The sequence below is a fragment of the Capricornis sumatraensis genome, chromosome 1 (assembly GCF_032405125.1).
Source record: "Capricornis sumatraensis isolate serow.1 chromosome 1, serow.2, whole genome shotgun sequence".
In the NCBI taxonomy this organism is placed as follows: domain Eukaryota; kingdom Metazoa; phylum Chordata; class Mammalia; order Artiodactyla; family Bovidae; genus Capricornis; species Capricornis sumatraensis.
The window spans coordinates 179,260,731-179,287,479 of record NC_091069.1 but is presented as its reverse complement, the minus strand read 5'-3'; the positions used below and the strand labels follow the sequence as shown (position 1 = coordinate 179,287,479).

Here is a 26,749-nt window from a genome sequence, read left to right as displayed (position 1 = left end):
TTTAGACTTCATCAAAATAGAAAAGTTGGTCAATGAGTATTTGTTAAATTGGTGAATAAAAAATTTTAAATTCCCCAGATAGAACACATTTTCAAATATAGCAAATATATTACGGTCCGTTAAAGGCAAGTCTTCTTAACTGTGAATTCATGAACTTTGGGATCTATGACTCTCTGGATACATTTTGCATATCTGCGTAGGTGGTAATGCACATTTTTCTGGAGAAAGTGTCCATAACTTTCATTAAATTTCCAAAACCATCTATGACACAAAAAAAACACGTAATCCCCGCTCTGAGGTGGACACTCAAGGCTTTAAAACTCACCCACGCCAATCCCCGTTCCAAAATCTGATATGCCTTCTGCCATATCAGGGGCGTAAGTTGGGTATGTGTGTGAGGTTGAGTATCATAAATTTAATCATGTACTAAAAAATCCAGCCATGTTTTAGCAAGTTAAAATCATTTAAAGAATGTGAAATGTCCAAATAGCAATAAATCTATAGGAGCCAATAAAAAACCCACAAGTAGCAGCTGAACTTTAATATCTTTCCCCCAAATTCCCAATTTATAAATTACTCTGCACTTGTGTATATATTTACACAAATATACATCATAAATTCCCTCATCTTAAACTCGGCCTTCCACAGGAGCAGGGTCCTGGGAACCTGAGACAACTGCTAGTCTGAGCTGGTGCTCTAAGGAGCCCCTTGGTCTTAACACCGGCTGCTGTGTGTGCATCACAAGGGCCCACCCATAGCACCACAGATGCACAGCAAAGGTGCCTGTTCTGCTGCGTCCAAGTTCACGTATCCAGGTGCTTATAGAGTCTGCGGCTTTTCTCTTTTTTGTTTCTGTTGCCGTGTTTTTTCCAGGGCTTCCCAGCCCCCCTCTCAGAGCTCACAGCAGCTGCTGTCATCAAGCCACTCCCAGGCTTGTAGCCCATCACAGCCTGGACTCCTTTGGTCAGAGCTCTCACATTTTCCTAGGAAATAAGGGAAGATATTAACGGCGGTGTCAGCAGTCTCCTTCAGAGGATACGCACAGAACTGTTTGTGGAGAACTCCAGGATAGTGGACTTCCGTCTCTCACTGCTCTTCTTTCTTTCCCCATTCTCGAAATAAGTTTCTCAGAGTTTTGTCTTCAATTCATTCTGCCTTCAACTTTTGTTTAGTCCCATGGCTTCAAACACCATCTGTATCAATACTCATAATACCAGCTATTTTCTGGAAATCTCTCTTGATATCAAAATTCTACTTGTGCAACTCAGTTAGTTAGAAGCTGACTCTACATTCTTTATTTTGGCCAGTGGTATAAAAACCTGCTCAGCCCCCAAGATGACACACTCCATCTTATCTGTCACAACAGTTAGGCACTGAGTTCTGTGGACTCCAGTCTCTAGAACTTTGTACATCCTCCCCTCTTATCCATCCCCACTGCTTTAACCCAGGTGTTCACTGGCTTTTACTGGACCACTGCAAGACTCCTTGAGTCCGGAGTCCACACTTCCATCAAAGTTCTCTAATCTGTATCTAAGTCCTGTCCTCACAGATCTCTGAAGGGCCCTTACAGACTGGGAATCAAGTCCATATTCCTTCCAACAGCACACAGGGTCACCTGCAACATGGGTTTGGTGCTGATAAAGTCCACACTCCCATATCTTTTTGCCTCTGTTCATCTACTCCTTCTGCCTGGAAATTTCATCACTTCTTCCCACTGACACATTTTTATTTGTTTCTCAAACCCTAGCTTAAATATCTCTACCTTTCTGTAGTTTGGCAAGGATGTGGAGATATTAGAACCCTCATACATTGCTGGTGGGAATGTATAATGGTGTAGCCACTTTGGAAAATATGTCTGTCTGGGAGCTACTCAGAAGGTTAAATATACAGCAATTCCAATGACCCAGCAATCTTACTCCAAAGTATGCCCCCAAGAGAAATGAAATACATGTAAACAGAAAAACCTTCATGTGAATGTACACAGCAGCTGTATTTATAATATACAAAAAGTGTAAACAACCCAAATATCCATCAACTGATAAATGAATAAACAAAATGTGGTATATTCCATTTAATGAAATATTATTTGGCAATAGAAAGCAAAAGAAGTATGGATACTTGAATGAACCCTGAAGCTATTAGGTTTAGCTAAAGAAGCCAGCCACAAAGGATCATATAGTATATGATCCCATTTATATGAAATGTCCAGAACAATCTATTTATAGAGAAAGTAGATGGCTGGTTGGAAGTGGCTAGGGGAAGTGGGGAATGGGGAGTGAATGCTAATGGGTACAAGGTTTCCTTCTGGAGTGATAAAATGTTCTAAAATTAGATGGTGGTGATGGTTAACACAACTCTGTGAATATACCATAAACTATTAAATCATATAGTTTAAAAGGGTGAATTCAATGATATGCGAATGACGTTTCAATAAAGCTGTTACTAAATAAAGCTGTTTCAATAAAGCTATTCAATAAAGTGTATTGGATCAGAAGTTAAAAAAAAAAACTTAAAAAAACTCACCTGATGGAAAAAAGCTTTGTCCACTACATTTTCAATCTGATATGCCTTTTTATTTCTAACCACCTGCAGTTTTATTTCCCCACCATTCACTTTTTTCTGCAGGAGTCGCTGGTGTTGGTACTGAAAGGTCACAGGATCTCTGCCAGGAGGAGGATGACAGTACAGGAGTTTACCCTGCAGGGATAACACATGTGGTAACAGCACATCCTCAGAGCATCTATGTGAAGTTCACAGCGGTGACCTCTTGCCAGGGCACACTGATGGAACTTTCGTTCTTTTCACAGCCGAGATGAGTTCTGGTCACTGCGACCAGACAGTCCTAACACCCAGACGACTATCCTTAGCGTTCTAGAGGCCTCACTCCTTCCATAGTCCTAAGTTAGAATGTAGTCTTTCTACTCTGTGCCCCTCTTTATCTTGTTTAATGTACTCCTCAGTAGAAGTACGTGATTATATTGGATTGGCCAAAAAGCTGTTTGGGGTTTTACTGTAACATCTTATATAAAAACCTGAACAAACTTTTTGGCCAATCCAAAACTTAATGTGGTAGTTGGGGGTTTAGTCACTCAGTCGTGAACAACTCTTTGCATCCCCAGGGACTGCAGCCCACTAGAATCCTCTGTCCAGGGGATTTCCTAGGCAAGAACACTGGAGTGGGTTGCCATTTCCTTCTCCAGGGCATCTTCTGGCCCAGGGATTGAACCGGCCTCCTGCACTGCAGGCAGGCTCCTGCACTGTAGGTGGGCTCTTCACTGACTGAGTCTCACCAGGGAAGCCCTGTGCTTAATGTATTCTCCACAAGAGAAGCCAGGCTGCAGATGGACAGTGTGGCTGCACTAGTGGGGACACTGGGCCTGATGCCATTGCTCACTGGGTGCCAAGGTTCCTCTTCCTCCCATGTGTACTCTAAAGACTGTGCTTGTTTTTAAACTCATTTTCTCCATCCTCCACCTAGACAGCGTATTAAAAACCAGAGACATCACTTTGCCGACAAAGGTCCGTCTAGTCAAAGCTATCGTTTTTTCAGTAGTCATGTATGGATGTGAGAGCTGGATCATAAAGAAGGCTGAGCTCTGAAGAACTGATAGATTCAAACTGTGGTGCTAGAGAAGACTCTTGAAGAGTCCCTTGAACAGCAGGGAGATCAAATCAGTCAATCCTTAAGGAAACCAACCCTGAATATTCATTGGAAGAACTGTTGCTGGAGTTGAAGCCCCAATACTTTGGTCACTTGATGCAAAGAACTGACTCATTGGAAAAGACCCTGATGCTGGGAAAGGGGGTGAAAGAGGATGAGATGGTTAGATACCATCAGAGACTCAACGGACATGAGTTTGAGCAAGCTCCAGGAGATGGTGAAGGAAGGGAAACCTGGCGTGCTGCAGTCCATGGTGTTGCAGAGAGTCGGACACGACTGAGCGACTGAACAACAATCACCACCCCCCATCCTTCACAGATTGACAAATGGCAAAGAATAATTAATAAGTAATTCATCCGTACAAGTGCTCTATTAACTATTTTCTTCCTAAACTAAAAAAAAAGAACACGGCTGTCCTCTTTTATTTCTGTGCCCTCAAAGCCCCAGTGATGACATACTAAGACGAGGAGGGAATAAAGTAACATCCTCACAGCCAATTATTACAAGCCTCCCAGAATACCTTTTGTGGAAAGCAGCAGCTTATTACTGCTAATAATAAAAACTACCGGGGCTAATTTTACACTAGGCACTGAGCTAAGTGGTGTTTGTGTACATGGGGGTGTCTGTCTCCAACTCATATACACCATTCTCATTTATTTCCCACAATAATCTCATGAGATAGGTACTATGAACTCCTATTTTGCCGATGAGAAAAACCCAAAACTTACCATGTCTTCACTGTAACAGGGAAATAATAGCTCACAGGCTTACATACTTTATCACCTTTACTGATAACAGATATTCAGGGATGTTCATCTATCTCGTATCATGTCAGTCCTTTCTACGTTTTATATGACGCTGACTCCCCTGGGTCAAGAGTATAATTCCAGTTATAAAACAGTATCAAAAAGAAAATATCTCCTTTATAACCCAGCTGGTTGCCATTACCCTAAACACATGTAATGGAGAAAGACGTCCTTACTTATTCGAGAGGAACAAGAGGCAGGGCTCACTTACACTGACGTAATCCTTCAGGACGTAGCGCGCAGATCGAGGCTGGTCTGGCTGTCCATGTGCTGTCATGAATCCTCGCATACCTATGAGGAGAAATGAATTCCGTAAAGCCTCAGTTAGAAGGCACTGTAACAAAGAAACTTGAAGTTAATGGAAATCTAGCCTTTTCTGTTACTACACTGCATTCTTTTGCTACCTTAAAAAAAAATCAATTAACAACACAGGAAATATTTTGGTTAGCATTACAAATATATCCGATAATCCAGGACCGACTATACTGGTACATTTGATCTTTTGACAAACACCTAGCAACATGTTGTGATAGACACGTTCAGTCTCTCTCTACTCTAGTTTTTTCTTTGATCTCTTTGATTTTAAACACTGATTCAAGGAGGCTACTTGTAGAATGCTATGTTGTCATTATCAGCAAAACCAAAAGCAACAGATCAAGTTTTCTTATTTAATGATATACCTACACCTTTTTCAGTTTTCCAAACATACAACAAAGATCCCTTTAATACTAATCCAATTAGAAGGGAGCCACAGAGCACAGCTGATAATAACACAGGCTTTAGCTGACAGGTTCAAAACCCAGCTCCTCGTACTAGCCCTATGTTGGGTCCTTTAGTTTAGAAGAAAGTAGTTATAAATATACACAAAAATACCTTTGGGAGGATGAAAATCTAAAAATTAAAAAAAAATAATTATAGGACAACAGCTTTTCCCAAGTAAAACACCAAACCCAACAAAATTAAAAACCGAACAAAACTGACTTCTAGAGAGCTGAAGAAAATATACATCAGGAAACACATTTGAAACATAGGTGGCAAAGAACTGCTACAAATCATTAAGGCACAAATGATACAGAGAAAAAAGTGATTCTTAGAAGATAAATGGTTAACAAATACACGGACAGATGATGAACTGTACTAGTATTTTAAGAATGTTTAGGCATGTGTTTTTACAAACTGGCTTTGTCCTCACTTTTTGATTTACCAGAGAGAATTAGATGAAAAATTTGAAAAGCCTCATATTACTTTCAGTTTTCTCTGGATATCAAACCAGATGGAAAGTCTGAAGCAAAGTCTACTTTTCCCAGTCTTTCAGGCCAGCACAAGGGAGAGATGGATTAGGAAAGAAACCTAGGTTCTCAATGAGGCTATGCCACGGACCAGACACCACCTTGGGCAAGTCATTTCATGCTCGGAGCTCAGATTACTTGTTGTAAGGAAAGGGAGATGGGGGATGGGGGCATCTTTAAGAGCCCTTCTTGTCCTATGATTTTGTGACTATACTAGTCTTACCACAAGTGCTTAATATCCATCCTCTTTAAAATATCTCAACTAAGGCAAAAATTCAATGTCTGATTTAACTGTGGTTTATATCAAATCACCTTTCTCTGCCAGTAAGCACTCAAATAACCTGAACTCTTTCTTAGCTGAGGGCAATTTCTTGAAAGGCAAGATACATATACATGGAAATTTTTCAACACTGATATTTCTTAAGGTAGATACAGGTCTCTCCAGATTAAAGTTTGTGTTTAAGATAAGTAAATCACAGTCAATTGGAGAAATGACAAAGATAATTCTCATGTGTGTGTATGCTAAGTTGCTTCAGTCATGTCTGTGCAACCCTATGGACTACAACCTGCTGGGCTCCTCTGCCCATGGGATTCTCTAGGCAAGAATACTGGAGTGGGTTGCCATGCCCTCCTCCAGGGGATCTTCCCAACCCAGGGACTGAATCCTCGTCTCTCATGTCTCTTGCACTGGCAGGCAGGTTCTTTACCACCACCACCACCTGGAAAGTTCCTACATGGAACTCCCATGAAGAAAAGCCAACAGAGCCTCAGATCAGAACCCCTACGTCTACACTTGGGTCCAAGGCCTCCTACAGGAAAAAGCCTGAGACCACAAAGGCCTGGGAAGACACGTCTCCCAGGCACTGATTTCTACGATGAAAACCTGGGAAGAGGCAAGGAACATAGCACATCTCCTTCTCTAACTCTAAAAAGCACCTAACATGAAGTAAAATACCACTCAGGCAGCAGCCGGCTCCCCCTCCTTTACTGCTGGACCCCAAAACCACTACCAAGTCAGCTACCTGGAGGCTATTCTGCAGGAAAGACCAAAAGGATCACAAAAATATCAATCCTGAAAGACAACAAATGCTAAGGGAAAATTCTGAATTTGTTTCTGTCAGTAATTATATTGTTATTTTTTGTTCACATTTTAAAATAAATCACCACTCACATCCATAAGCCGTCAGCAGTTCTTCTGATGTTGGAGGTCGCTGGGGATCTTCATCCTCTCTAGGCTTTATGATGTCAATGCCGTATGTAGCTTCTAAAACATGTCTTGGAATATTCTGGCAAACATAAGCTTGTCAAGGAATCGCCTCTGAACTGACCCTCCTCCTCCTCCCCATGGCATCTTCTAAGAACACTGTATTTCAGTACCATGGGGACAAAAAATTTTCCACCTCTCCAAAGTAGTATGATTATTCTTAATTTTAAAAGACTTTCAGTCCCTCTTTTAAAAAAAGCCTTATGCACCAATGATTACCTCCAAATGTGCCCTTTAAAAATATTATCTCTGAAACAGACTTCAAGATGACAAATTTTTACCTAAATACACTACAGATTTGTGAAAAAATCCTAATTCAGAGATAAATCACACAATCTTTGTTTCTAATCCTTACAATTATGTAAGGAGGGATTATTTTTTCCTTCCCTGTTTAATTACCCAGATTTTTTTGAAGCTCCAATATACACAGAACCACCACAATTTTGGCATAGCACCAAGGATATTAGTGATACAGGTGGGACATGATCTCTCATCTGGTCAATCGGGAGGATTCCACTGCAAATCATCTCGGCTTTGGTAGAGACAAAGGACGGCATCACCAGGCCTGGGCAGTCACACAAGCAGAGGCCAGGTTCTACATAGAGAGTCTGAAGGACAAGTAAGGGGGTTAGGCTGGGCACATGGCACAGGAAGGGGAGAAGAGCAGCGCACGAGTGGCAGAGAACTTCAGAAAACACTCAGAGGGAGGAACTGTCTGAGGAGTAAATGCGAGGCTGATGCTGTGGAAATACCTGAAAATGCTTGGTGTGACCAGGTGTAGCAGACACAGATACCTTCTTGTTGCCCAGGATGGTGTTGATTGTTGAACTCTTACCAACGTTTGGATAGCCCACCTAGGAGGGAGTCAGACGGAATGTCTACAGTTAAGGTTGGCAATCATCACAGGATGCCAAAAGCCTACCCTATCTAAAAAGCCTGCATCACAGGATGCCAAAAGCCTACCCTATCTAAAGGAAAGAACACTGTACCGGAGGGCAGGAGACAACCTTAAAAGTTTGCATTCTGGTATCTCTTGTAAGTCACGAAACATGGAGGGATTAACTGGGAGACCGCAGAAGGTAACTAATACGAACAGGGGTGTAAGCAGTTTAAGCCTTGAGAAAGTTCATTCTTTGAGTTGGGCTTTGCCTGTCACACATGGCCTGCTCCCACGACGCCCATGGGCAACGAGAAGTCTTCAGTGTTCCCTGTGACACCAGGGCCTGACTGGTCTCTGGGATTCCAGTGCATGGGAATACAGACCCCCATGAATCAGTTTTATGACATATCTCATCTTACCAGTCCAACAGTAAGCTGTCCATCCTTCACCTTCTTTCCAGAGTGCAGCTGCTTAAAGACCTTGAGCAATTCCTGCTTTGATACCAAGTGACTAAAATTGTGTATTTGCCTCTTTTGTGGGGCGTTCCTTCCTTGAGCCTCAGAATCCACGGTATGGCCCTCCTTGCAGTCCTGGCCACAGGCTTCCTCATCAGGGCCGCTGCTGTCTTCCAAACACGTCTGCCAGTCCTCCTCCTCCTCCTGACAGTCCTCATACTCACTCTCATCTTCTTCACTACTGGCAACTTCACCAAGTGAAAGATGTTCAGTCTCTTTGGGTAGAATTTCAGCTTCATCACAACTGGAGTTTTCAAACTCGGCTGTGATAGCTTCTCCAGGGTCTCCGTTTACTTCTTCCTGATGAAATAACAGAAACCACATAAGTTCAGAAGTGTGTAACAACTGCACTTTTCACTCTGGTGAAAACACTCAGAGTTGGTTATCTAAGATGAACAGAGGACAAAAAACATGAAGAAGAGAAAAGGTGATAGATGGAGGAGATGAGATAACATGAGACTATAACTGAACTATCAACAGTGGTGCCCTCTAGAGGTGGACCTTCACATCACACATTTTTATATTACGTGAACTTTGAACAAATTCTTTTTCTAACAGATAACTCTTGTCTAAGGCCATACTACCCTGAACACCTTGATCTTGTCTAATAGATAACTCTTTTATCTATTAAAAAAAGAGTAAGAATTTAGAAAAGCCTGTGTCAAGCTGAATTCCTTGGCAGTACTTTTGCAATGGGCTGTAGAATAAAATAAAAACATTCTCATTAACAGTAAAACAGTTAACATTCTCTTCTCCGCACAAAGCAAGATGGGTATAATTTATAATTAATAAATATTTGCATTTTCAAAGACAGTGATTCTCATAGTTAAGGAAACTATTCTTTTATAACTGCCTTTAATAACTCAGAGCACCATGAAGCACAGGTCCCTGTGTGTGAAATATGAGAGCAACAAAACAACACTGTGCATGAAAAATATTCACCGAACAATGATTTTTTTTTTTTTTTTGGAAAGAGAATGGTAAAAATCATTTACAATTCATGGGTATATTACTCCTTCTGGATGAATTACAAGTTGGAATCAAGATTGCCAAGAGAAGTAACAACCTCAAATATGCACATGATACCACTTCAATCACAGAAAGTGAAGAGGAACTGAAGAGCTTCTTGATGGGGGTAAAAGAGAAGAGTGAAAAAACTGGCTTAAAACTCAACATTCAAAAACTAAGATCATGTGATCTGATCCCATCACTTCATGGCAAATAGATAGGGAAAAATGTAAACAGCGACAGACTTTATTTTCCTGGGTTCCAAAATAACTGTGGACGGTGACTGCAGCTATAAAATTCAAAGATACCTGCTCCTTGAGAGAAAAGCTATGACCAACCTAGACAGCATACTAAAAAGCAGAGACATTACTTTGCCGACAAAAGTCTGTACAGTCAAAGCTATGTTTTTTTTCCAATAGTCATGTATGGATGTGAGAGTTAAACCATAAAGAAGGCTGAGCATCAAAGAACTGATGCTTTTGAATTGTGGTGTTGGAGAAGACTCTTGAGAGTCCCCTGGACAGCAAGATCAAACCAGTCAATCCTCAAGGAAATCAGTCCTAAATATTCATTGGAAGGACTGATGCTGAAGCTGAAACTCTCCTTGGCCACCTGATATGAAGAACTGACACAGTGGAAAAGACCTTGATGCTGAGAAAGATAGAAGGCAGGAGAAGGGGACGACAAAGGATTTGACGGTTAGATGGCATTATCGACTCAATGGACATGAATTTGAGCAAAGTCCGGGAGATATTAAAGGACACAGAAGGCTGGCGTGCTGCAGTCCATGGGACCACAAAGAATTGGACGTGACTTAGCAACTTAACAACAATCATTCTGAATTCTTATGGATACTAAAGCAGAAATACAACAATTTACAGTATTACTAATTCTTATCAATAAGGGTGAATTGATTTAGATTTAGAAATGATACAAACCTGTCATTTCCAAATAATCTGCAGGAGAGGGCACAATGGACTCAGTTAAACAGGTACCCTCCATTTTAGGGAAGAGAAACAGTCAGCGAGAAGAGGCATGATTTCACTGTCATTTCAGGCGACTCAAAAAGAAACTTGGAGTTGGAAGCAATTTCTATAATGAATCTCAAGAAGTCACTGTGTGCTATTCTGAATCACTTAAAGAGTATGAAAGAGGCAGAACATAAGAATGTGAACTGAACGTGGGTATGTACTAGGAAAATTAAGGCTTGAAGCAGTTCAGGTTCAGGAAAAATGATACAGGCAAGAAAAGGACTTTGCAGTAGTTACATCAAAAATTAAAAGAAAGAAGGGACCAACTGAAAAGGTATATATAGCTCCCTTGCTAAGACTAGAGAGCGAGGCACTCTCCACCCCCTTCTGATGTCTATGTCAGAAGCTTTATCTGTCCCTTTTTCACTTTAATAAAACTCTGCTACACACACACCAAAAAAAAAAAAAAGGAAAGAAAGAAGGGAAAAGTCCATCTTTTGGGGAACACAGTGCAATTTAACAAATGGCCGAGAGAAAACAAAAGTACTCAACTTAAAAAAAAGTCCCATTAAAAAAAAAAAGAAGAATGGTTAAACAACCATGTGGCTGCTGCTGCTGCTAAGTCGCTTTAGTAGTGTCTGACTCTGTGCGACCCCATAGACGGCAGCCCACCAGGCTCCTCTGTCCCTGGGATTCTCCAGGCAAGAATACTGGAGTGGGTTGCCATTTCCTTCTCCAAACAACCATGGAGAAAGAACTAAACTTCAGATAGGTGAAAAAATAGTGAATATCTATTTTTAATAAGTTCATGCTTGATATTCAAATGACAGATGTGATTAGATACGATATCACAACAGCAGCTGGTAACAACGTGGAAGATCATGAACAGAGATTTCAGAAGACTTCAGTTCAGTTCAGTCGCTCAGTCGTGTCCCACTCTTTGCGACCCCATGAATCGCAGCACACCAGGCCTCCCTGTCCATCACCAACTCCCAGAGTTCACTCAGACTCACGTCCATCGAGTCAGTGATGCCGTCCAGCCATCCCATCCTGGGTCGTCCCCTTCTCCTCCAGCCCCCAATCCCTCCCAGCATTAGTCTTTTCCAATGAGTCAACTCTTCGCATGAGGTGGCCAAAGTACTAGAGCTTCAGCTTTAGCATCAATCCTTCCAAAGAAATCCCAGGGTTGATCTCCTTTAGAATGGACTGGTTGGATCTCCTTGCAGTCCAAGGGACTCTCAAGAGTCTTCTCCAACACCACAGTTCAAAAGCATCAATTCTTCGGCACTCAGCCTTCTTCACAGTCCAACTCTCACATCCATACATGACCACAGGAAAAACCATAGCCTTGACTAGACGGACCTTAGTCGGCAAAGTAATGTCTCTGCTTTTGAATATACTATCTAGGTTGGTCATAACTTTTCTTCCAAGGAGTAAGCATCTTTTAATTTCATGGCTGCAGTCACCATCTGCAGTGATTTTGGAGCCCAAATAAATACGGTTCAACTTTTAAAAAGGAAAAAAGAATATCTTCCATAAACCAAGCACTGGTAATCCAGTCTGACAGGGAAACAATTCCCCAAGTTAGCTGACAGTCAGCAACAGGAGGCAGCAAAGATTACCTGAGAACAGATCCTGCAAACAAATCCCATTTCCCTTGGGAATCTACTCCTTGGTTGTCATTTCAGGGAATACCACAGATGTAAAAACTGATCCTTTTCCCATTTTCAACAGGGCCACTGGGTTGGTGCATCAGGGCTGAGTGATATATTGATAAACAATTATTCAGCACCACAACTAGACACTAACTTCCAGGAAGGATTTGAAACAAGAGAAGCCATGGTGAAGAGGACAGACTATGAAGCCACATTGCCCAAGGATTACAAGCAGTTACACTCTTTCTGGAGAAGATGAAATAAACACAGCAAGCACTCAGAATAGCAGCGCCTGCTAAGAACAGGTTTTCTGTGGATTAGCTTTTATTAACAACAGTAATAGCACAATAACTACTTTTATAGCCTTTCAAATACATCTTAAATGCTTGGTACACCTGTGCTTATTAAGTCCACGAAAGGTTGCCGAACTCTGTCCTCGGCCCCAGACTACTCAACAGCGTTATCAATGAACATTAAGAATACACAGAAGGGCCAACACAAAATCTGCAGATGATTCAACGCTGGAAGAAGAGAAAAGCAAATGACACATTCGAAATAAATTCTACCTTGTCCGCAAACCACTAATATTTAAGAGGAACATGTCCTAAGCTGAGCTAAAAATAAAGTGAGAAACTTTCCCCACATGTAAAGATAGATGAGCTCTGCTTGGTAAAATCTTATCTTTTAAATACTGAGTTGGCCAAAAAGTTCATATGGGTTTTTCCCTTAAGGTAGTACAGGAAAATCAGAACAAACTTTTTGGCCAATCCAATATTTGAGGGATATGGTTGTACATAGGTTTAATGAGCCAAAAGCATAAGCTCCTTTCAAAGGAGATGAATTAACAAAAACTCTGAATTCCTGGGAGTATCCTGACCACAAGAAATAAGAACACATGTCCTGGGCAAACCACACCTGAAAGACCATACTGGATCAGTGGCCACCCATTTTAGGTGCTCTCCTGACTCAGGCAGAAAGGCCCTAGGGTGAGGAGTGCACTGGAGGACAGGTCTATAAGGAGCAGCAGAGCAGAAAAATGTATCTTCTGCAGAAGACAGAACACAGGGAGAAAGTAAGAGGCCTTAGATCAAAGTTAGGAGAGCTGAGCCTCATTGGACTGAATGAAGAACTTTCACCCTGGAGAGAAAAAGAACGAGACATCTGGTATGTATGGCCCCAGAGAGTATGTGACTGTCTGCCAGGGAGGTAGAGGAAGAAGTCCTTCACAGAGATAGAGCTCACTAACTTGTGAGCTCACCAACAAGAAGGGGTTGTATTCAGAGCACCCAGCTCAGACCACTAACTAGTCAGCAATGGCTGATAAAGAGAGGTGAGACAAAAGGAGGTGGACAGGAAAAGATATGACTTTAAGTCTCTTTCAGCTCTAAGATGCTATTGCTAAGTTCTTTCCATAGCTGGTTATCATTAATTTTTATTAGAAAGTAACTCTTAAACTGTTTCTATCAAAACTGGGTTAAAACACATGGTATATCTTAATTTAGTATTACCTCATTTCTTTGTTTTCAAACAAAGTCAAAAGAGATTCTAGTTGAGTCCAGAGAAGTTATTACATTCAGTTGTACCTGAATTTTGATTTTGACTTCTCTTAAAAGCAACTGTAAAGTCATTAGGAAACGTCCTATACAACTTTCTGCCTAACATTTAAAAAAATTATGTGTCTTCAGAGAAAGCAACTTTGCAACTCACTTGTCTGTAAGTCATCATACTACCCTACCGCTGCTGCTAAGTCGCTTCAGTCGTGTCCGACTCTGTGCAACCCCATAGACGGCAGCCCACCAGGCCTCTCCATCCCTGGGATTCTCCAGGCAAGAACACTGGAGTGGGCTGCCATTTCCTTCTCCAATGCAGTAAAGGGAAAGTGAAAGTGAAGTCGCTCAGTCGTGTCCGACTACCCTACTATAAATAAAGCCCCACAAATCAACAATAAGAAAAAACAAACAAAGCGCACTTAATAAACCGCAATCTTCCTCCCTGAAGCCCAACCTGAAGAAGTCCCCAGTTACCTTAGAGTTACCCATCAGTTGAATGGCTTCAGCCAAAGCTGACCAGAAAACGACCTTCACATTTTCTTTTTCGAAGAATTCAGCCCAGGCACTCCGCTGCTCGGCAGTCAACAAGTCTGCCTTATTTATTAGAATAACATTCTCCTTGTTGTCATCAATGGTTTTCACATAACATTCCTGGGCAAGACAAAGATACTCAGATATTTCTCCAAATGGGGAAAAATTTGGCTAATTATACTGAAGACCGCCTTCCCCCAGTAGCTATTACTAAAAGGTCTTACTGTCCCAGTTTTAAAACAGTCCTAATATAAAAGATTTTTAATCATGGTACACTCTATGGATCCTTTCAGCAGGCTTTGAAAAGAAGTTAGGTCACATATACTTACAAACTCTTCAGATAAGAAACTAAAGGGTTTCTCATTTCTTTATACAGTTTCTTTTAAGCAAAAATAAAGAACTGCTGATTTGTCAGTCAGCAAGAACTATTTTCAAGCCAAATGATGACAGCCAATAATAATCTTACCGTTTATTACAAAAAATATTTTTGAAGTCTAAAAGGAAAATAAGACTCAGTGATTAACTCCCAAGCATAGCTTTCCATTAGGAAATACCCCAAAAATATTGAAAGCTGAATTAGTAAGAGTTTCCCTATTTTGAATTTTGCTATTCACCAGTAAATTTTAAAATAATGGTTCTACTATGGTCCTCAAACAGAAGCAGGAATACTTCACGTGTGTTCAGTCTTATTAATTCAAAGCCTGTATCACCTCATTTCTAGTGATCCTCACACCTTAATGATGACCCCTGCAGTATTTTACAGACTTAGATCATTTGCTGAATACCACAGAAGGTAGTAACTATGGTGTGAGAAGAGAAAGCTTAGTGGGGTGAAGGGACTAGGCATATGCCAAAATCAGCAAAATGCTACTTCTTTTACTGTCTCTTCAAAAATGAGAAACATTGGCAAATCCTCTGACCAAAGCGGCTTCTAAACTAAAATCTAGGAAGTTCGAGTGTTTGTGTGTTCCTGCAGATGGAAACAATTGTCTGAAGAAAACATCTGTCTAAAGGGTACCACTATGCAAGCTCCTGGCCTTGGAAGGAGTGGGGGACCTGACAGGGTGCAAAGGCTGGCCCAGAGTCACTGCTGTCAGTGACACTGTCCTCTCACTGCTGCTCCAAGGCCTCTTAAGTTTGAATCTTGTCACGTTTTACTTACCAAATCCTCACACCTAAACAGGAGCGGATTTCGAGCATCTACTATCTGGACCACGATATCACTGAAAAACAAATGTGAGACACGCCAATCATTGTGACGTGAAAGGAAATAGTATTGAGAGCAAACATTCTCCATATGTTAGGCACTGATATAGTTAACTTTCAATGGGCACAATTATCCCCAGTTTCTATGTGAAGAAACAAGCTTGGAACAGCTAAGTGGTCCATTCAAAGTCACAAGGTACTAAGTGATGGAGCTTGAAGGGGAACTCAAGCACTCTGGACCAGAGATCATGCTGTAATAGTAACATTTTCCTGCTCTCAAAATGCTATAATTTTTAACTATACCTTCTAGTCATCTCTCCTGGAAAGTTTAGAGTTATTCCAAAGACTTCAACCCAAGGTGAGGTCTACTGTATACTCAGCACCCAGTCTACACTTGTGTTAAGCAAGGCCTCAAAAAGCCCTAATACATCACCTGATCACAGCTGCCACTATAAACCTCACTGAAATCCTTCTGATGTCTAGCAAATCATCACCCACCAGTTTCAAGAATGTGCTTAAACCCAAAAATTCAAAACAGCGAAGTATCAACTTTAGTTGCCACAGTGAAGCAGGAAATGATGAATCCAACCCCCTTCATCACACAGAAGATGATGGAGCAATGGAAAAACTTTCTGCACAGACAGCAAGTCCCTCGAATTCCTCACAAAGGTAGCGGGGACCAGCAGGCCAGCACTGTATGAATAAATACTGCACTTCTCCGGTAGGATCCTCCCTGCCCTCAGCCTCTGCGGCTAGGACACTGTGACCACCGCTGGGAGGGAACAAGCTGCCATGTGCCAGCACCTTCTAGTAGTCGTCCCAATCCATGTCTGGTTCGCTCTTCCTCAAGTAACTCCTATGAAACTATGCTGAACACCAAGGAAATGTGTTAAATCAAGGCTACCAATCAGGGCAGAGCTTTTGACAAATCTGGGTTTGCATTTTCCTTCAGAATAAATTTCCAGCATAATCTTGTGAGTAAAGGAACTCATAGACTTGCTAATTTCTGACAAGATGCTTAAAAAGTTCTCTAGTTAAGTGGGTCCTAGTATTTCCTTCTTTAAGGTGATATCCACTGCTTTCCAACTGTAAGGATTTAACAGTAAATGCAAAAATGACTGCAAAAAACGGACAAAGTCTAATGAACCAAAGTCCATAAACATTATGTCTACCTGCCAAACAGGCAGAAAGAATAACCAGCTTAGACACACCAGTAAGAAGACAAAGTGTAAGATGGCTTGCTTCGTGTACTGAATTAAGATGCAGGGCAAAGTGCCGGTTATGTGCTGGGAAGGGTTGATGCAACGCAATGGAAACGCCCTGTCTGACTGGAAGCAGCATTCTGCTTCCCTCCGTGCCTCAGCAGTTTCCTGCATTTCAATGAAATGTCATACACCAAATCCTTTCTGATAACTATTCTTGAACTTAAAGAGGCAGATGACATAGCTAGCCTGTTATCAAACAGGAGACATCTGCTGTTTTACAAAACATATCAATAAATGTTTCCTGTTAAAGAGACATGGCAGGAGTCACTTTATTAGTATTTTTATGTAATTCAGATCCACTTCCATGTGATACAGCAACAGAACAAGTGATGCTGTAATCCAGTTGAAGCTACAAGTTTCAACAGGTCCAGGCTTACTCTGGGGAAACAAACAGCTTATTTAGGGGCATAAAAAATAAGGGCCTTCCTGTTAAACACGCAAGAATTCATATGGTTACCTTTGTTCCCTCTTAAAACCTACAAAAATGAAAGTAAAGGCTGGAACTCATTAGGACAAAAAGAGCAACTCAGAAAGTTAGTCAATGAGAAGCAGGCCTGTTCACACTCCAGAGTTCCGAGAAAGCTCAGGATCAGAAGCATCAGACGCAGCTTTTGAGACAAGGGCAAGGTGTGGGGCTAAAACCACTCTGAACAGGGAGTGATTAGGTCCATTCCCTTCTTCCATTCAGCCAGGCAGCCACACCTCACCCCACAGCCCCTCAGCCCCCTATCCCAATGGCAGAAGCCAGGCTTTATTGTGGAGAAGATGAACCTGAGAGGCTCCAGAGCTAAGACCTCAAGCATAGGAGAAGGTGGGAAAGAGATGCCACACTGAAGAGAGGAGGATTAACATAAGTCTACATATACCCCAAATGGTGGAAAGGCCCAGCCGCCGTGTAGTATATTATCACCTTTACCCCGTTCCTGGCAGACGATCGTGCTTCTCTTTAAGAAACTGACTGATCCTAGGGAAAACACCCACAGATACTAACATCTTAGGGTATCCCAACAAAATAAAATTGATCTCTGCTCAGTCACCATACAGAGAAGTTCACCTGGTGGCAAAATCACCCAAACAGAAGTCCTGTCAGTCAGCTTTGTAACACTTTGTTTTCTTAAATACCAACAGATGGCAAACATCACTTGATACCTGTGGAGAGCCTCTTACACAAAAGTCAGAAACCAGAATAAATAGGGAAAAAAAGAAATGTGGAAAAAGACAGACAAAATAGGAAATAGGAGAAAATCTAGAATTAAAAAATAAACTAAGAGTGTGCAGATAGGGGCATTCCTTCAAGGTAGAAGTTTCAATATTCCACATTGTTACCAATTCTCTTTGGAAATAAGGGCATTTTCAGCAATATACATCCTAACTGCATGAAGGAGAGATCAGTCCACGCCAGTCCCCAAAAGAACCATAATGGGTCTTCCTAAGCCCCATTCAAACCTAGGTCAATCTAAGAGGTCTGCATGGAGCCTGGCAATTAGCAGCAACCTTCCCCTTCCTTCAGGCTTAGAGATTTGCCATAATATTCTCACCTCCTCACATCCCAGTCCAATGACCCTCTCTACCCAAGGGAGCAAGACGGGTTGGAGGCATGTAAGTGACTTTAAAGAAAAAGAGATAATTCACTTTATCATAAAATTCATCCTTTTAAAAGTATACAATTTAGTGGTTTTTAATAAGCCACAAAGTTGTATAACTATCACCACTAATTCCAGAGCATTTTCATCACCCTAAAAAGAAATGTAAGTGACTTTTACAAATTTAATACAAGTCCTTTTTCTTGGTAGTAATGCTAAATGTGCTAATATTCTTTCCCAAGAATCCCAGTGAAAGCATCCTGTTTCCTAACATTCTTACTGAGTGTATTTTATAGATTAAACACACACACCCCTGCCCCCTGAAGGCTTATTGTTAAAAGCATCATTTCAAATATAAGGTTAATTTAAGGGGTCCTTATAAATAATTCATACACTCTTTTGACAAAAATAAAAACCCTTTAGCAATAACAAAGAATGAGATTGAAGAAAGTTGATTCATCAGTTTCTAACAATCAGGACATGGCAGTGATCGAAAATCTCCCATTCTCAACTTATCAAAGTCATTCTCTTCTTTTCAAATCCCAGCTGAAACAAATCACTCCTAAATTCCCCCAATACTACTAACTGTTCCTTCTGCTCTGACTTGGCCCGTGATCCTTCCATCTGTAACACAGCAGGACTCACACTCCACCTTGTATTTTACTAGTATTTCGTCAACTTAGTGCAACGATTGCATTTCATCTATCTGTGTGTCCCTGCTGTTTGACCTCTCCCCAAAACACATTTGCTCTCTGCAAGCAGACACCAATCCTTTCTCACACCTATATTTTCCATGTTACTAGTATGAATTCGTATACATTTGCTGAAATAACTACAGGTGCTTCACAACTCATCTTACAGAAAACAATAACCATTATTTTAAGTTTATCAATGTGTTTATTAATAACAAACCCCCCTTATATTTTAAAAGAAATGTAGTATCACAGTTCCAATTTTTATAATAATTCTCAGTAGCCCTTTGTATAGCTTGATCCTATTTCCTTAACCCCTCCCTGGGCTCACAAACATATATAACATGCAAATCTAATGTACCACCACCACCACCACATCCTCCTTACACCAGAAGAAAATGGTAATCTACCTTCTCTCAATCACCCTCCAGAGTTGGCGCCAAAAGTCCAAATTTCTTTCAAATGGTGTCAATATCAGGTTTTGTTCCTCTTCCAACCTGGTTTTAGAATGAGAAGTTTATATTTCTGCTAGATTTTGATAGTTAGGTTTCAAGTAATATAAATACTCAAATTCATTGCATTAAAAAATAAGCACACAAATATTGTCAAATGATTTTTATATCCTTTCTGTTGAGTTTATATAATTTAAATTTTCTACTTAAGTTTTTAAGTCCTAGAGGTTTATGCATCACGTTGGAAGAAGACTCCAGGGAGCAGTGATCAACTCCAGAGTGACAAACGGCGGGAGAAGGACATGAAAAGGAGAAAAGGCGAGGAATGCAGCAATGAACTCACAACCTTTGTGCAAGGAAACACATGCACAAAGCAATGTGGCTTGCACACACACCTATTTGCACTTTTAAGATGAAATCTACCATTTCTCTTTAAAAGAACAAAGCCTTAAAAATACAAACAGCAATGCAAGCACACCAACATGCCTAACTCAAAATTTCAAGAAAATTCTTCATGGAGGTGAACACTCACCGGACAAGCTGACGTCTCCATTCTAGAAAGTTATCTTTCTCTGCCTGTTTGAGTTCTTCTGGACTAGTTTTTTGGTCCCACTTTGGTCTGAAACAATCATTAAAAAAAAAAACAACCCACATGAGTTACCAAAATAGAATAGGATAACTGGATTTAATAATGGCAGTTGAGAAAAGAAAGCAGAAAAAAGTGAACACCAAATAAAAAATTTTACATTCAGTGGTTTCATTATGCCTTTTAATATCCTACATTTTTACTCAACTCACCTCCTTGGTATACACAGGAACTGTTTGTTTTCTTCATGGAGTTTCTTAATTCTCTGGTTCTCCTCAAAAGATAGCAGTCCAGTTCTAGCCTCAGGAGGCACAAATTTAATATTAAGCTTCTCTGTCCATAGGGGAAAAAAAAAGTACTGCTATTTAAGAGGCAGTATAGAGAATGAATTCATTACTTAGAATATTAAAAATATGAGCACCTAAAACAGAATTTAAGCTTTCTTGATTTACATAGATTCCCCTAACCTAAAAAAAAGGAAAAGATCTTTACTAAATGTTTCAAAAGGTCAACCACTTTTTTCAAGTGCTGATTTTTCTAGAACTCCATATGCTAAATGCATTTCTTGGAACCAGAAACAATAGGAGTGGGAAGTGATTGTGAATATTCATTACAACCAATCTCCTCATTTTACCCACGGAGAATAATTTTAAGCCAAAGGGACTGAGGGGAAAAGCAAAGTTCAGCAAGGAGACGCACTCCAGTCAGAACTGGTGAGCTACTACACAGCTAGAATTTACATAGAACATTTATAAACACTCACAATTAAGCTGTACAAGAATATAAAGGAATAAAAAAGCACCCAGAGTATGTATAACCAGAGGCCTCTGCTCTAGGCTCTATCCCCCCCAGGCTGCTCCAGGCCTCTCCACTGCACCTCTCCACACAGCCACCTAGTCTCCGGGGCAGGTGACTCCAGTGAGATAAGCACTTGGGAGCCAGCTACGCTTCTTACCAAAATGCCAAGAGGAGGTCCTATTCAAGGGTAACAGGTCATCTTCAGCAATGGTTCTCTTGATCTTTAGGCAAAGACGGCAATCCACTATCCTCACGTGACCACCAATACTGAACGGTCCAGTCACCCAGTGTACAAACAGCCAATTCAGTCACCATTCTCATCATGTCATCCTCAACCACCAGTCAGAACACACACCCCTCCAATCCCATACCTGATCATTTTCTGACATTAATTTCTCCTTCCAATGTTCCCACTTTGCTTGGTCCAAGCTCTGTAAATCCCTCTAGCCCCTTGATTCTTTCCTCTTCTCCCAGTCCGCCATCCAGCTTATAGCTTCACTTCTTTCCCTATTTAGCTGAAACCGAAGAGTATACCCATTCCACACTCTGACTGAACATCAAATTCCTTAGTGTACTGCAGCTGCTCCCAAATCTCAAATCTTAGGGAGAGTCAGCTACCCATTCCTATTCTCATCTCAGCAGCCATAAGCAGGAAGCACACGATGGATGATGCAGCCACCTGTCTCTCAACTGCTTTCACTACCAACACTTCTGACACCAAATGTGTGGGTTTTCTCATGCCAACAACCAGTTTCCCAACTTTCCAGACACCAACTGGGTGTCCTACAATTCTGTTCTGACACTATCAAGAGACTGCCCCCACTTCAGATGCCTAATCTGCAAATGGATTTTTATGGAGGCCTCATTACCCGGGCGCCACTGTTACATAGTTGGGCACCGGTGACTAACTCAATCTCCAGGACATCTCCTATCCCCAGGGGTTCAGGGAGGAGTTTCGAAAAGTCCCAACCCTCAAATCACAAGGTAGGTTCCTGTGGCAATCAGCTCCCAGGCAGAAGCACTGTTCATCCTTCTCACAGCAACCTCAGGTCACCTCATTAGCATAAACTCTTGTCGCTCAGTTGTGTCCAACTCTTTGCGATCCCATGGAATTCTCCAGGCCAGAATATTGGAGTGGGTAGCCTTTCCCTTCTCCAGGGGATCTTCCCAACCTAAGAATTGAACCCAGGTCTCCCACATTGCAGGTGGATTCTTTACCAGCTGAGCCACAAGGGAAGTCCAAGAATACTCGAGTGGGTAGCCTTAACCCTTCTCCAGCAGATCTTCCCGATCAGAAATCTAACCAGGGTCTCCTGCATTGCAGGTGGATTCTTTACCAACTGAGGTATCAGGGAAGTCCAACCTAGTAAGGTTGAAAGGGGCTTATTATGAATAAAAAAAGACACTCCTCTCGCCCCTACCACTCAAGAAATCACCAGGGTTTTAGAAACGCTTGTATCAAGGAACCAGAAATGAAGACCAAATATAAATGTACTTCTTTTTATGTCACAATATCATACCTTCTGCTTATTTGCTGAGTGCGGCCTTTGCCATCTTTTAAAAGTGAAGAGTTCCCAGTGAACACTTAGCATTTTCCATTGTTCTGCACTCCTTTGTTAAGGTCAGGGATCCATGAGAACCAGTTTAGAAACCATGGACCATCACCCTATTCAAAAGTGCACTATGTACATGTATACACACACACGACACACACATGTACGATTCTGCCTGCAATCTCAGGGGTTCATGGACAGCTGAAACTTGTAGTCTCCAGGTTAAGAATCCCTGTCCCCTTGTGTCCAGAAGACAAGTGCTGTCTGAAAGACACAGAGAATTGAGGAAAATCCTATCATTAAATAATTCTCTATTACTAAGCGAAAGGGAATTAATTTCCCGGAGGGATTTTTTATGGATTTTTTGAAAGGCTTATGGAAATCTCGTTATGGAGGTATGCCATTGGTCATTAGTGATTTACTTAGTCTCCAATTCTTCTTTCCCTCATGCTCATGCTCAGCGTCTTCCGTTGTGTCCAGCTCTTTGGGACGCCATGGACTGCAGTCTCTGTCCAGGCTCCTTTGTCCATGGGATTCTCTATGCAAGAATACTGGAGTGGGTTGCCATGCCCTCCTCCAGGGGATCTTCCCAAGCCAGTGATCGAACCCACATCTGCACTGCAGGTGAATTCTTTACCACTGAGCCCCCAGGGAAGCACCCCCCTGCCCTCCTTCTCCTGAGTGGGACTGAAAATTCCAACCTTCTAATTACGCTTACATTGCTCAGAAGACCAACCCGTATACAGAAACTATTTAGGAGTACTCGTTAACATGCAAAAAAGACACTCTTCTTCACTTACTCCAGCCCCTCTACAAAGGCTGGTTTAGTCTAACCACGAACAGTTTTGTTTCTGTTCTTTTCTCCATTCTTCTCTTTACTACTCTTTCAGCCCTGGCCTGATTCGCTTGCTGGACTAAAGCAACAGTCTCCTAACTGGTCTTTCTTGTTCAAAAGCCATCGGTGATCTTTCAAAAAATATACTTGCTTACAACCGACACCTTTAAAGACCTCATTCCTGGACCTGGCCTTTCCTTCCTCCCTAAAGTGTTTGTTCATCGCCTCTTGTACCCATGTACTTTAAGCACCATGAAATTTTTTCTAACCATTTTCTGAACAAAGCAGGCTGCTACTCAGATCTTAGCTCCTCCATTATGATGTATGATGATGTAACCTCCTGCATCATCTCACCTGTCCCGCTAACATCAACTCATCTTTTAAGGCTCAGACCCTGGGTAAAGAGTTCCCTGACCAGCCCCAGTTTTCCTTCAGATAGAAACGGACACCTTTTATCCATCTCTTATTACTCTGCTACAGACTTCTTTTATAGCACCTAAGATAAAATTCTGTAGAAATAAAAATTTCTCTTACTCAATACTATACTTTTAGTAGGCACACAATACCTGAAAGTAACTGGGGTTCAATAAACGCATTTTGAACAAATCTGCTAAACAACAGTTATAGTAACAGAAGAGCAATAGAAACAGTAGTTTGTAAGGGTATCTCTGTGCCAGGTAGTTTGCTAAGTGCTTAGAAAACACACATAAACACACACATACAAAAAACCACAAACAAATCAAAAACAACAAAAAAGGGCAAGCAGTGACTAAAATAAAATTACATGCGTGGAAAAATGCACTACAGTGTGTGACAAGTACTTAAATTTAATTCAGGATTTTGCTTCTAACAATGGTAGCAGGAAACATTTTCTGGTAAAAGCTGGTTACTGTTCACCATAATGTTAATTTGTCTCTTCCCTGATGAGAGACTGAGTTTCTCAAATTTGAAATGACAGATAACCACAGATGCTTTTTAGAGCTGAATTTTGAAACTGTGGCACATTTTGTACTTCCCCGTTGAAGTCAACTGAACCTTCCGCACTGCTCCTGAGATATCTGCCTTTGGGTTAAAAACAGCTCCCTTATGAGTTTAGGAAGATTGGCAAAACACCCCCCAGTAGACTTACTTGTATCTAGTCAGCAAAGACAGAAATGTGCTGGAGGCACTCAGCAACAACTCACCAGCTACAAACTCTGTTCCTGCAAGTTCCGCAGTGGCAAGGAAGTCATCCAGGGAACTCTGTTCTGTCACGGACTGAAGATTAAGTCGACCCCAGTCATACCCATCGTTGAGCTCACTTGTGTGCAGCTGTGAGTAAAACATAGGAGGGTAAGAGAGCTGCTTTCTTCTGCTCTTCACATCCCAATAAACACTGCTGCTGCTGCTAAGTCACTTCAGTCGTGTCCGACTCTGTGTGACCCCACAGACGGCAGCCCACCAGGCTCCCCTGTCCCTGGGATTCCCAAAAAACCATTCTATGGCCTTGAGGGTGGTGTTAGCTTTTTTAGTCAACACTAGTAACAGTTAACATTTAAATGAGCACTTTCTTACCTCGTGATAATTATTTTCCTTTTACTTTCTTATTTAATTTTCAAAATCTTTTGAAATAAACTTCATATCTCGATCAGGATTAAACTGGATAGAATAAATTGCCTACAGTCATAAGCTAATAAGTGGCAGAGGTATTTGAATCTAAACCCATAAACCATATACTCTGGTTCTGGCAGCCACTGTTGATCAACTTTTTTAGACAGACACCCACAGTAAGAAATACACTTCACATAGTGACTTAAACGCTGTGAGATACTGTGAGATGCTGTGTACCATTCAGTAAAGTGAAAACAAAAGAATCCTGAAAGTTACCTTTATTACATTACACACAATGTGGTATTTTCTTGAGTTTTATTCTGTGGGGTGAAAAGCTTGGCTAGTTGCCACTTACTGATCTGATTCCAGACACACCTCAGTTTCATAAGATAAACACCATCCTAAGCTACATGCTCTGTACAGGTACAAATAAATGAAAAAAATTGAAGGTTAAAAGGCTAGGTGGTTTGCCCAAAGGCCACAGAATCAGCAAAAATCAGGGTAAGGATTAGAATCTAGTTCTTTACTGAGAACTTCGTGAATTCTCAAACACTTCGAGGAATAAATGTCAAAATGACAATTACAAATCAATCAAACCACTTCATCCCCTCTTCAAAGATCCTAAAACTATGGCCGTTTCCAGGCCCAGGAAGCTACTAGGCCCGCCAAACTTTGGAGAAATGCTGTCCAGTTCTGAGTAACACCACTAGGGAATAAAAAAAGTGAAGCACGAATCTGAGTTATTTTGTACTTTTGCTTCCAACCAGCGGCTCTTGGAGGATCAATTCTTCAGATAAATGAATACAAGAAGTCGTTTTTGCGTCATTCCTGTGCAGAAACTTCCAAATGCTTCCACGGCCTACAGGATAAATATCAAACTTTTGCCCTGGTTTTCAAGATCTCACTCCGACCTCATCACATTAGCCTCCACCTCTGGGCCGTGTCTTGCTAGGAGGGCCTGTTTATCCGCCTGGTCGATTCTAACGGTCTTGAGCATTTGCGCATTTCAGTATCCGAGAGGGTCTGGGGGTGGGCCGTTACCGGGGGACAACTGTATTCATCCCCAGAAACCCTACTTTGGCATCATTTCCTTTGGAATATTTTCCTGAGAACTCTGACCGTAAATTTCGCAGCGTTCAGACTCACAACTAGGCAGAAAGACAAGGTTTTTACCCAGGAGTCAGTGTGGCGGTGGCTACGGCTCCGTTGAATTTGCTGGCGGATAAGAGCCCGGCCAAGGGTTCCACCCTCTGGCGCTCTCCTCCGACCCATGCTTGTCCAGAAGACGAACGAAAAGCGGCAAGCAAGTCACACCAGCTTTCTGGGTATTCAGGAGCGCGATCTCCGGAAGTGACGTATAGGCGAGCCCAAGTGTTTAAGGCCCGAAGTCGCAGGGAAACAGAATAATTTGCCTCAAATCGCCACTTATATATCTCACATTTGCCACTACGATAGAAAGTAAATGCAAAAGGTGGTTTCAGAGCTTAATTTTCAATATATATTCCTAAGAATATCTCAAAGTTGGATAAGGCGATTAGATTAAACGAATGGTACCTTCTAAATTTGTGCGTCGATTTTTAGTGTTCGGGGTACAACTAGGAGACTCGGGAAAAAGTGGCCGGGCATATTTGCGGTAGCAGCCACGCCTCCGGTTAATTTCGTCAGGAGGAGGTGGAGACCTCCGTGAAGGGTGTTCCTGCAGCGCTAGGTGGCGTTGCTTCCTGGCGCTAATTTTCGGCCTAGTATTTTAAGGTGTGGCTTCATCGCGGTCACGCCTGGCAACTAAACAGCTTTGTGTTTACTTGGTCTTCCTAAGCTGTGAATTGGTGAGAAGAGTTCCTGCGTGGATGGCAGTTTGGAATGGAAAGAGCTTGACAAGGTTGCAAGGAAAGCCAAAGGAATCTGACTTAAACGTTTTTGGTTATTTTTCCAAATAGCTTTTTAAAAAGCATTTAAAACTCCTAGCTAGAATTGTATTTAAATTTTCCGATAAATTAAAATAAAGTGAAAGCAGTGACCCCGCTCCACTCTTTGTGGCCTTTTGCTCCTCACTTTATCT

At 41.5% G+C, this 26,749-nt stretch overlaps 1 protein-coding gene across 1 annotated transcript; it reads right to left on the bottom strand.

Annotated features, from left to right (window-relative positions):
• Positions 1-574: 574 nt before the first annotated feature.
• On the bottom strand, positions 575-25,985 carry LSG1 (large 60S subunit nuclear export GTPase 1). Its single transcript, XM_068973372.1, has 14 exons — positions 25,864-25,985; positions 24,285-24,411; positions 20,127-20,247; positions 19,861-19,947; positions 19,287-19,373; positions 15,293-15,353; positions 14,074-14,250; positions 8,320-8,715; positions 7,773-7,874; positions 7,476-7,628; positions 6,928-7,042; positions 4,679-4,758; positions 2,524-2,697; positions 575-983 (listed from the first exon to the last, which is right to left on the bottom strand). The coding sequence occupies exons 1-14, from the start codon at positions 25,960-25,962 to the stop codon at positions 804-806; spliced, it is 1,959 nt and encodes a 652-aa protein (XP_068829473.1). The 5' UTR covers positions 25,963-25,985; the 3' UTR covers positions 575-803.
• Between the last annotated feature and the right edge of the window lie 764 nt (positions 25,986-26,749).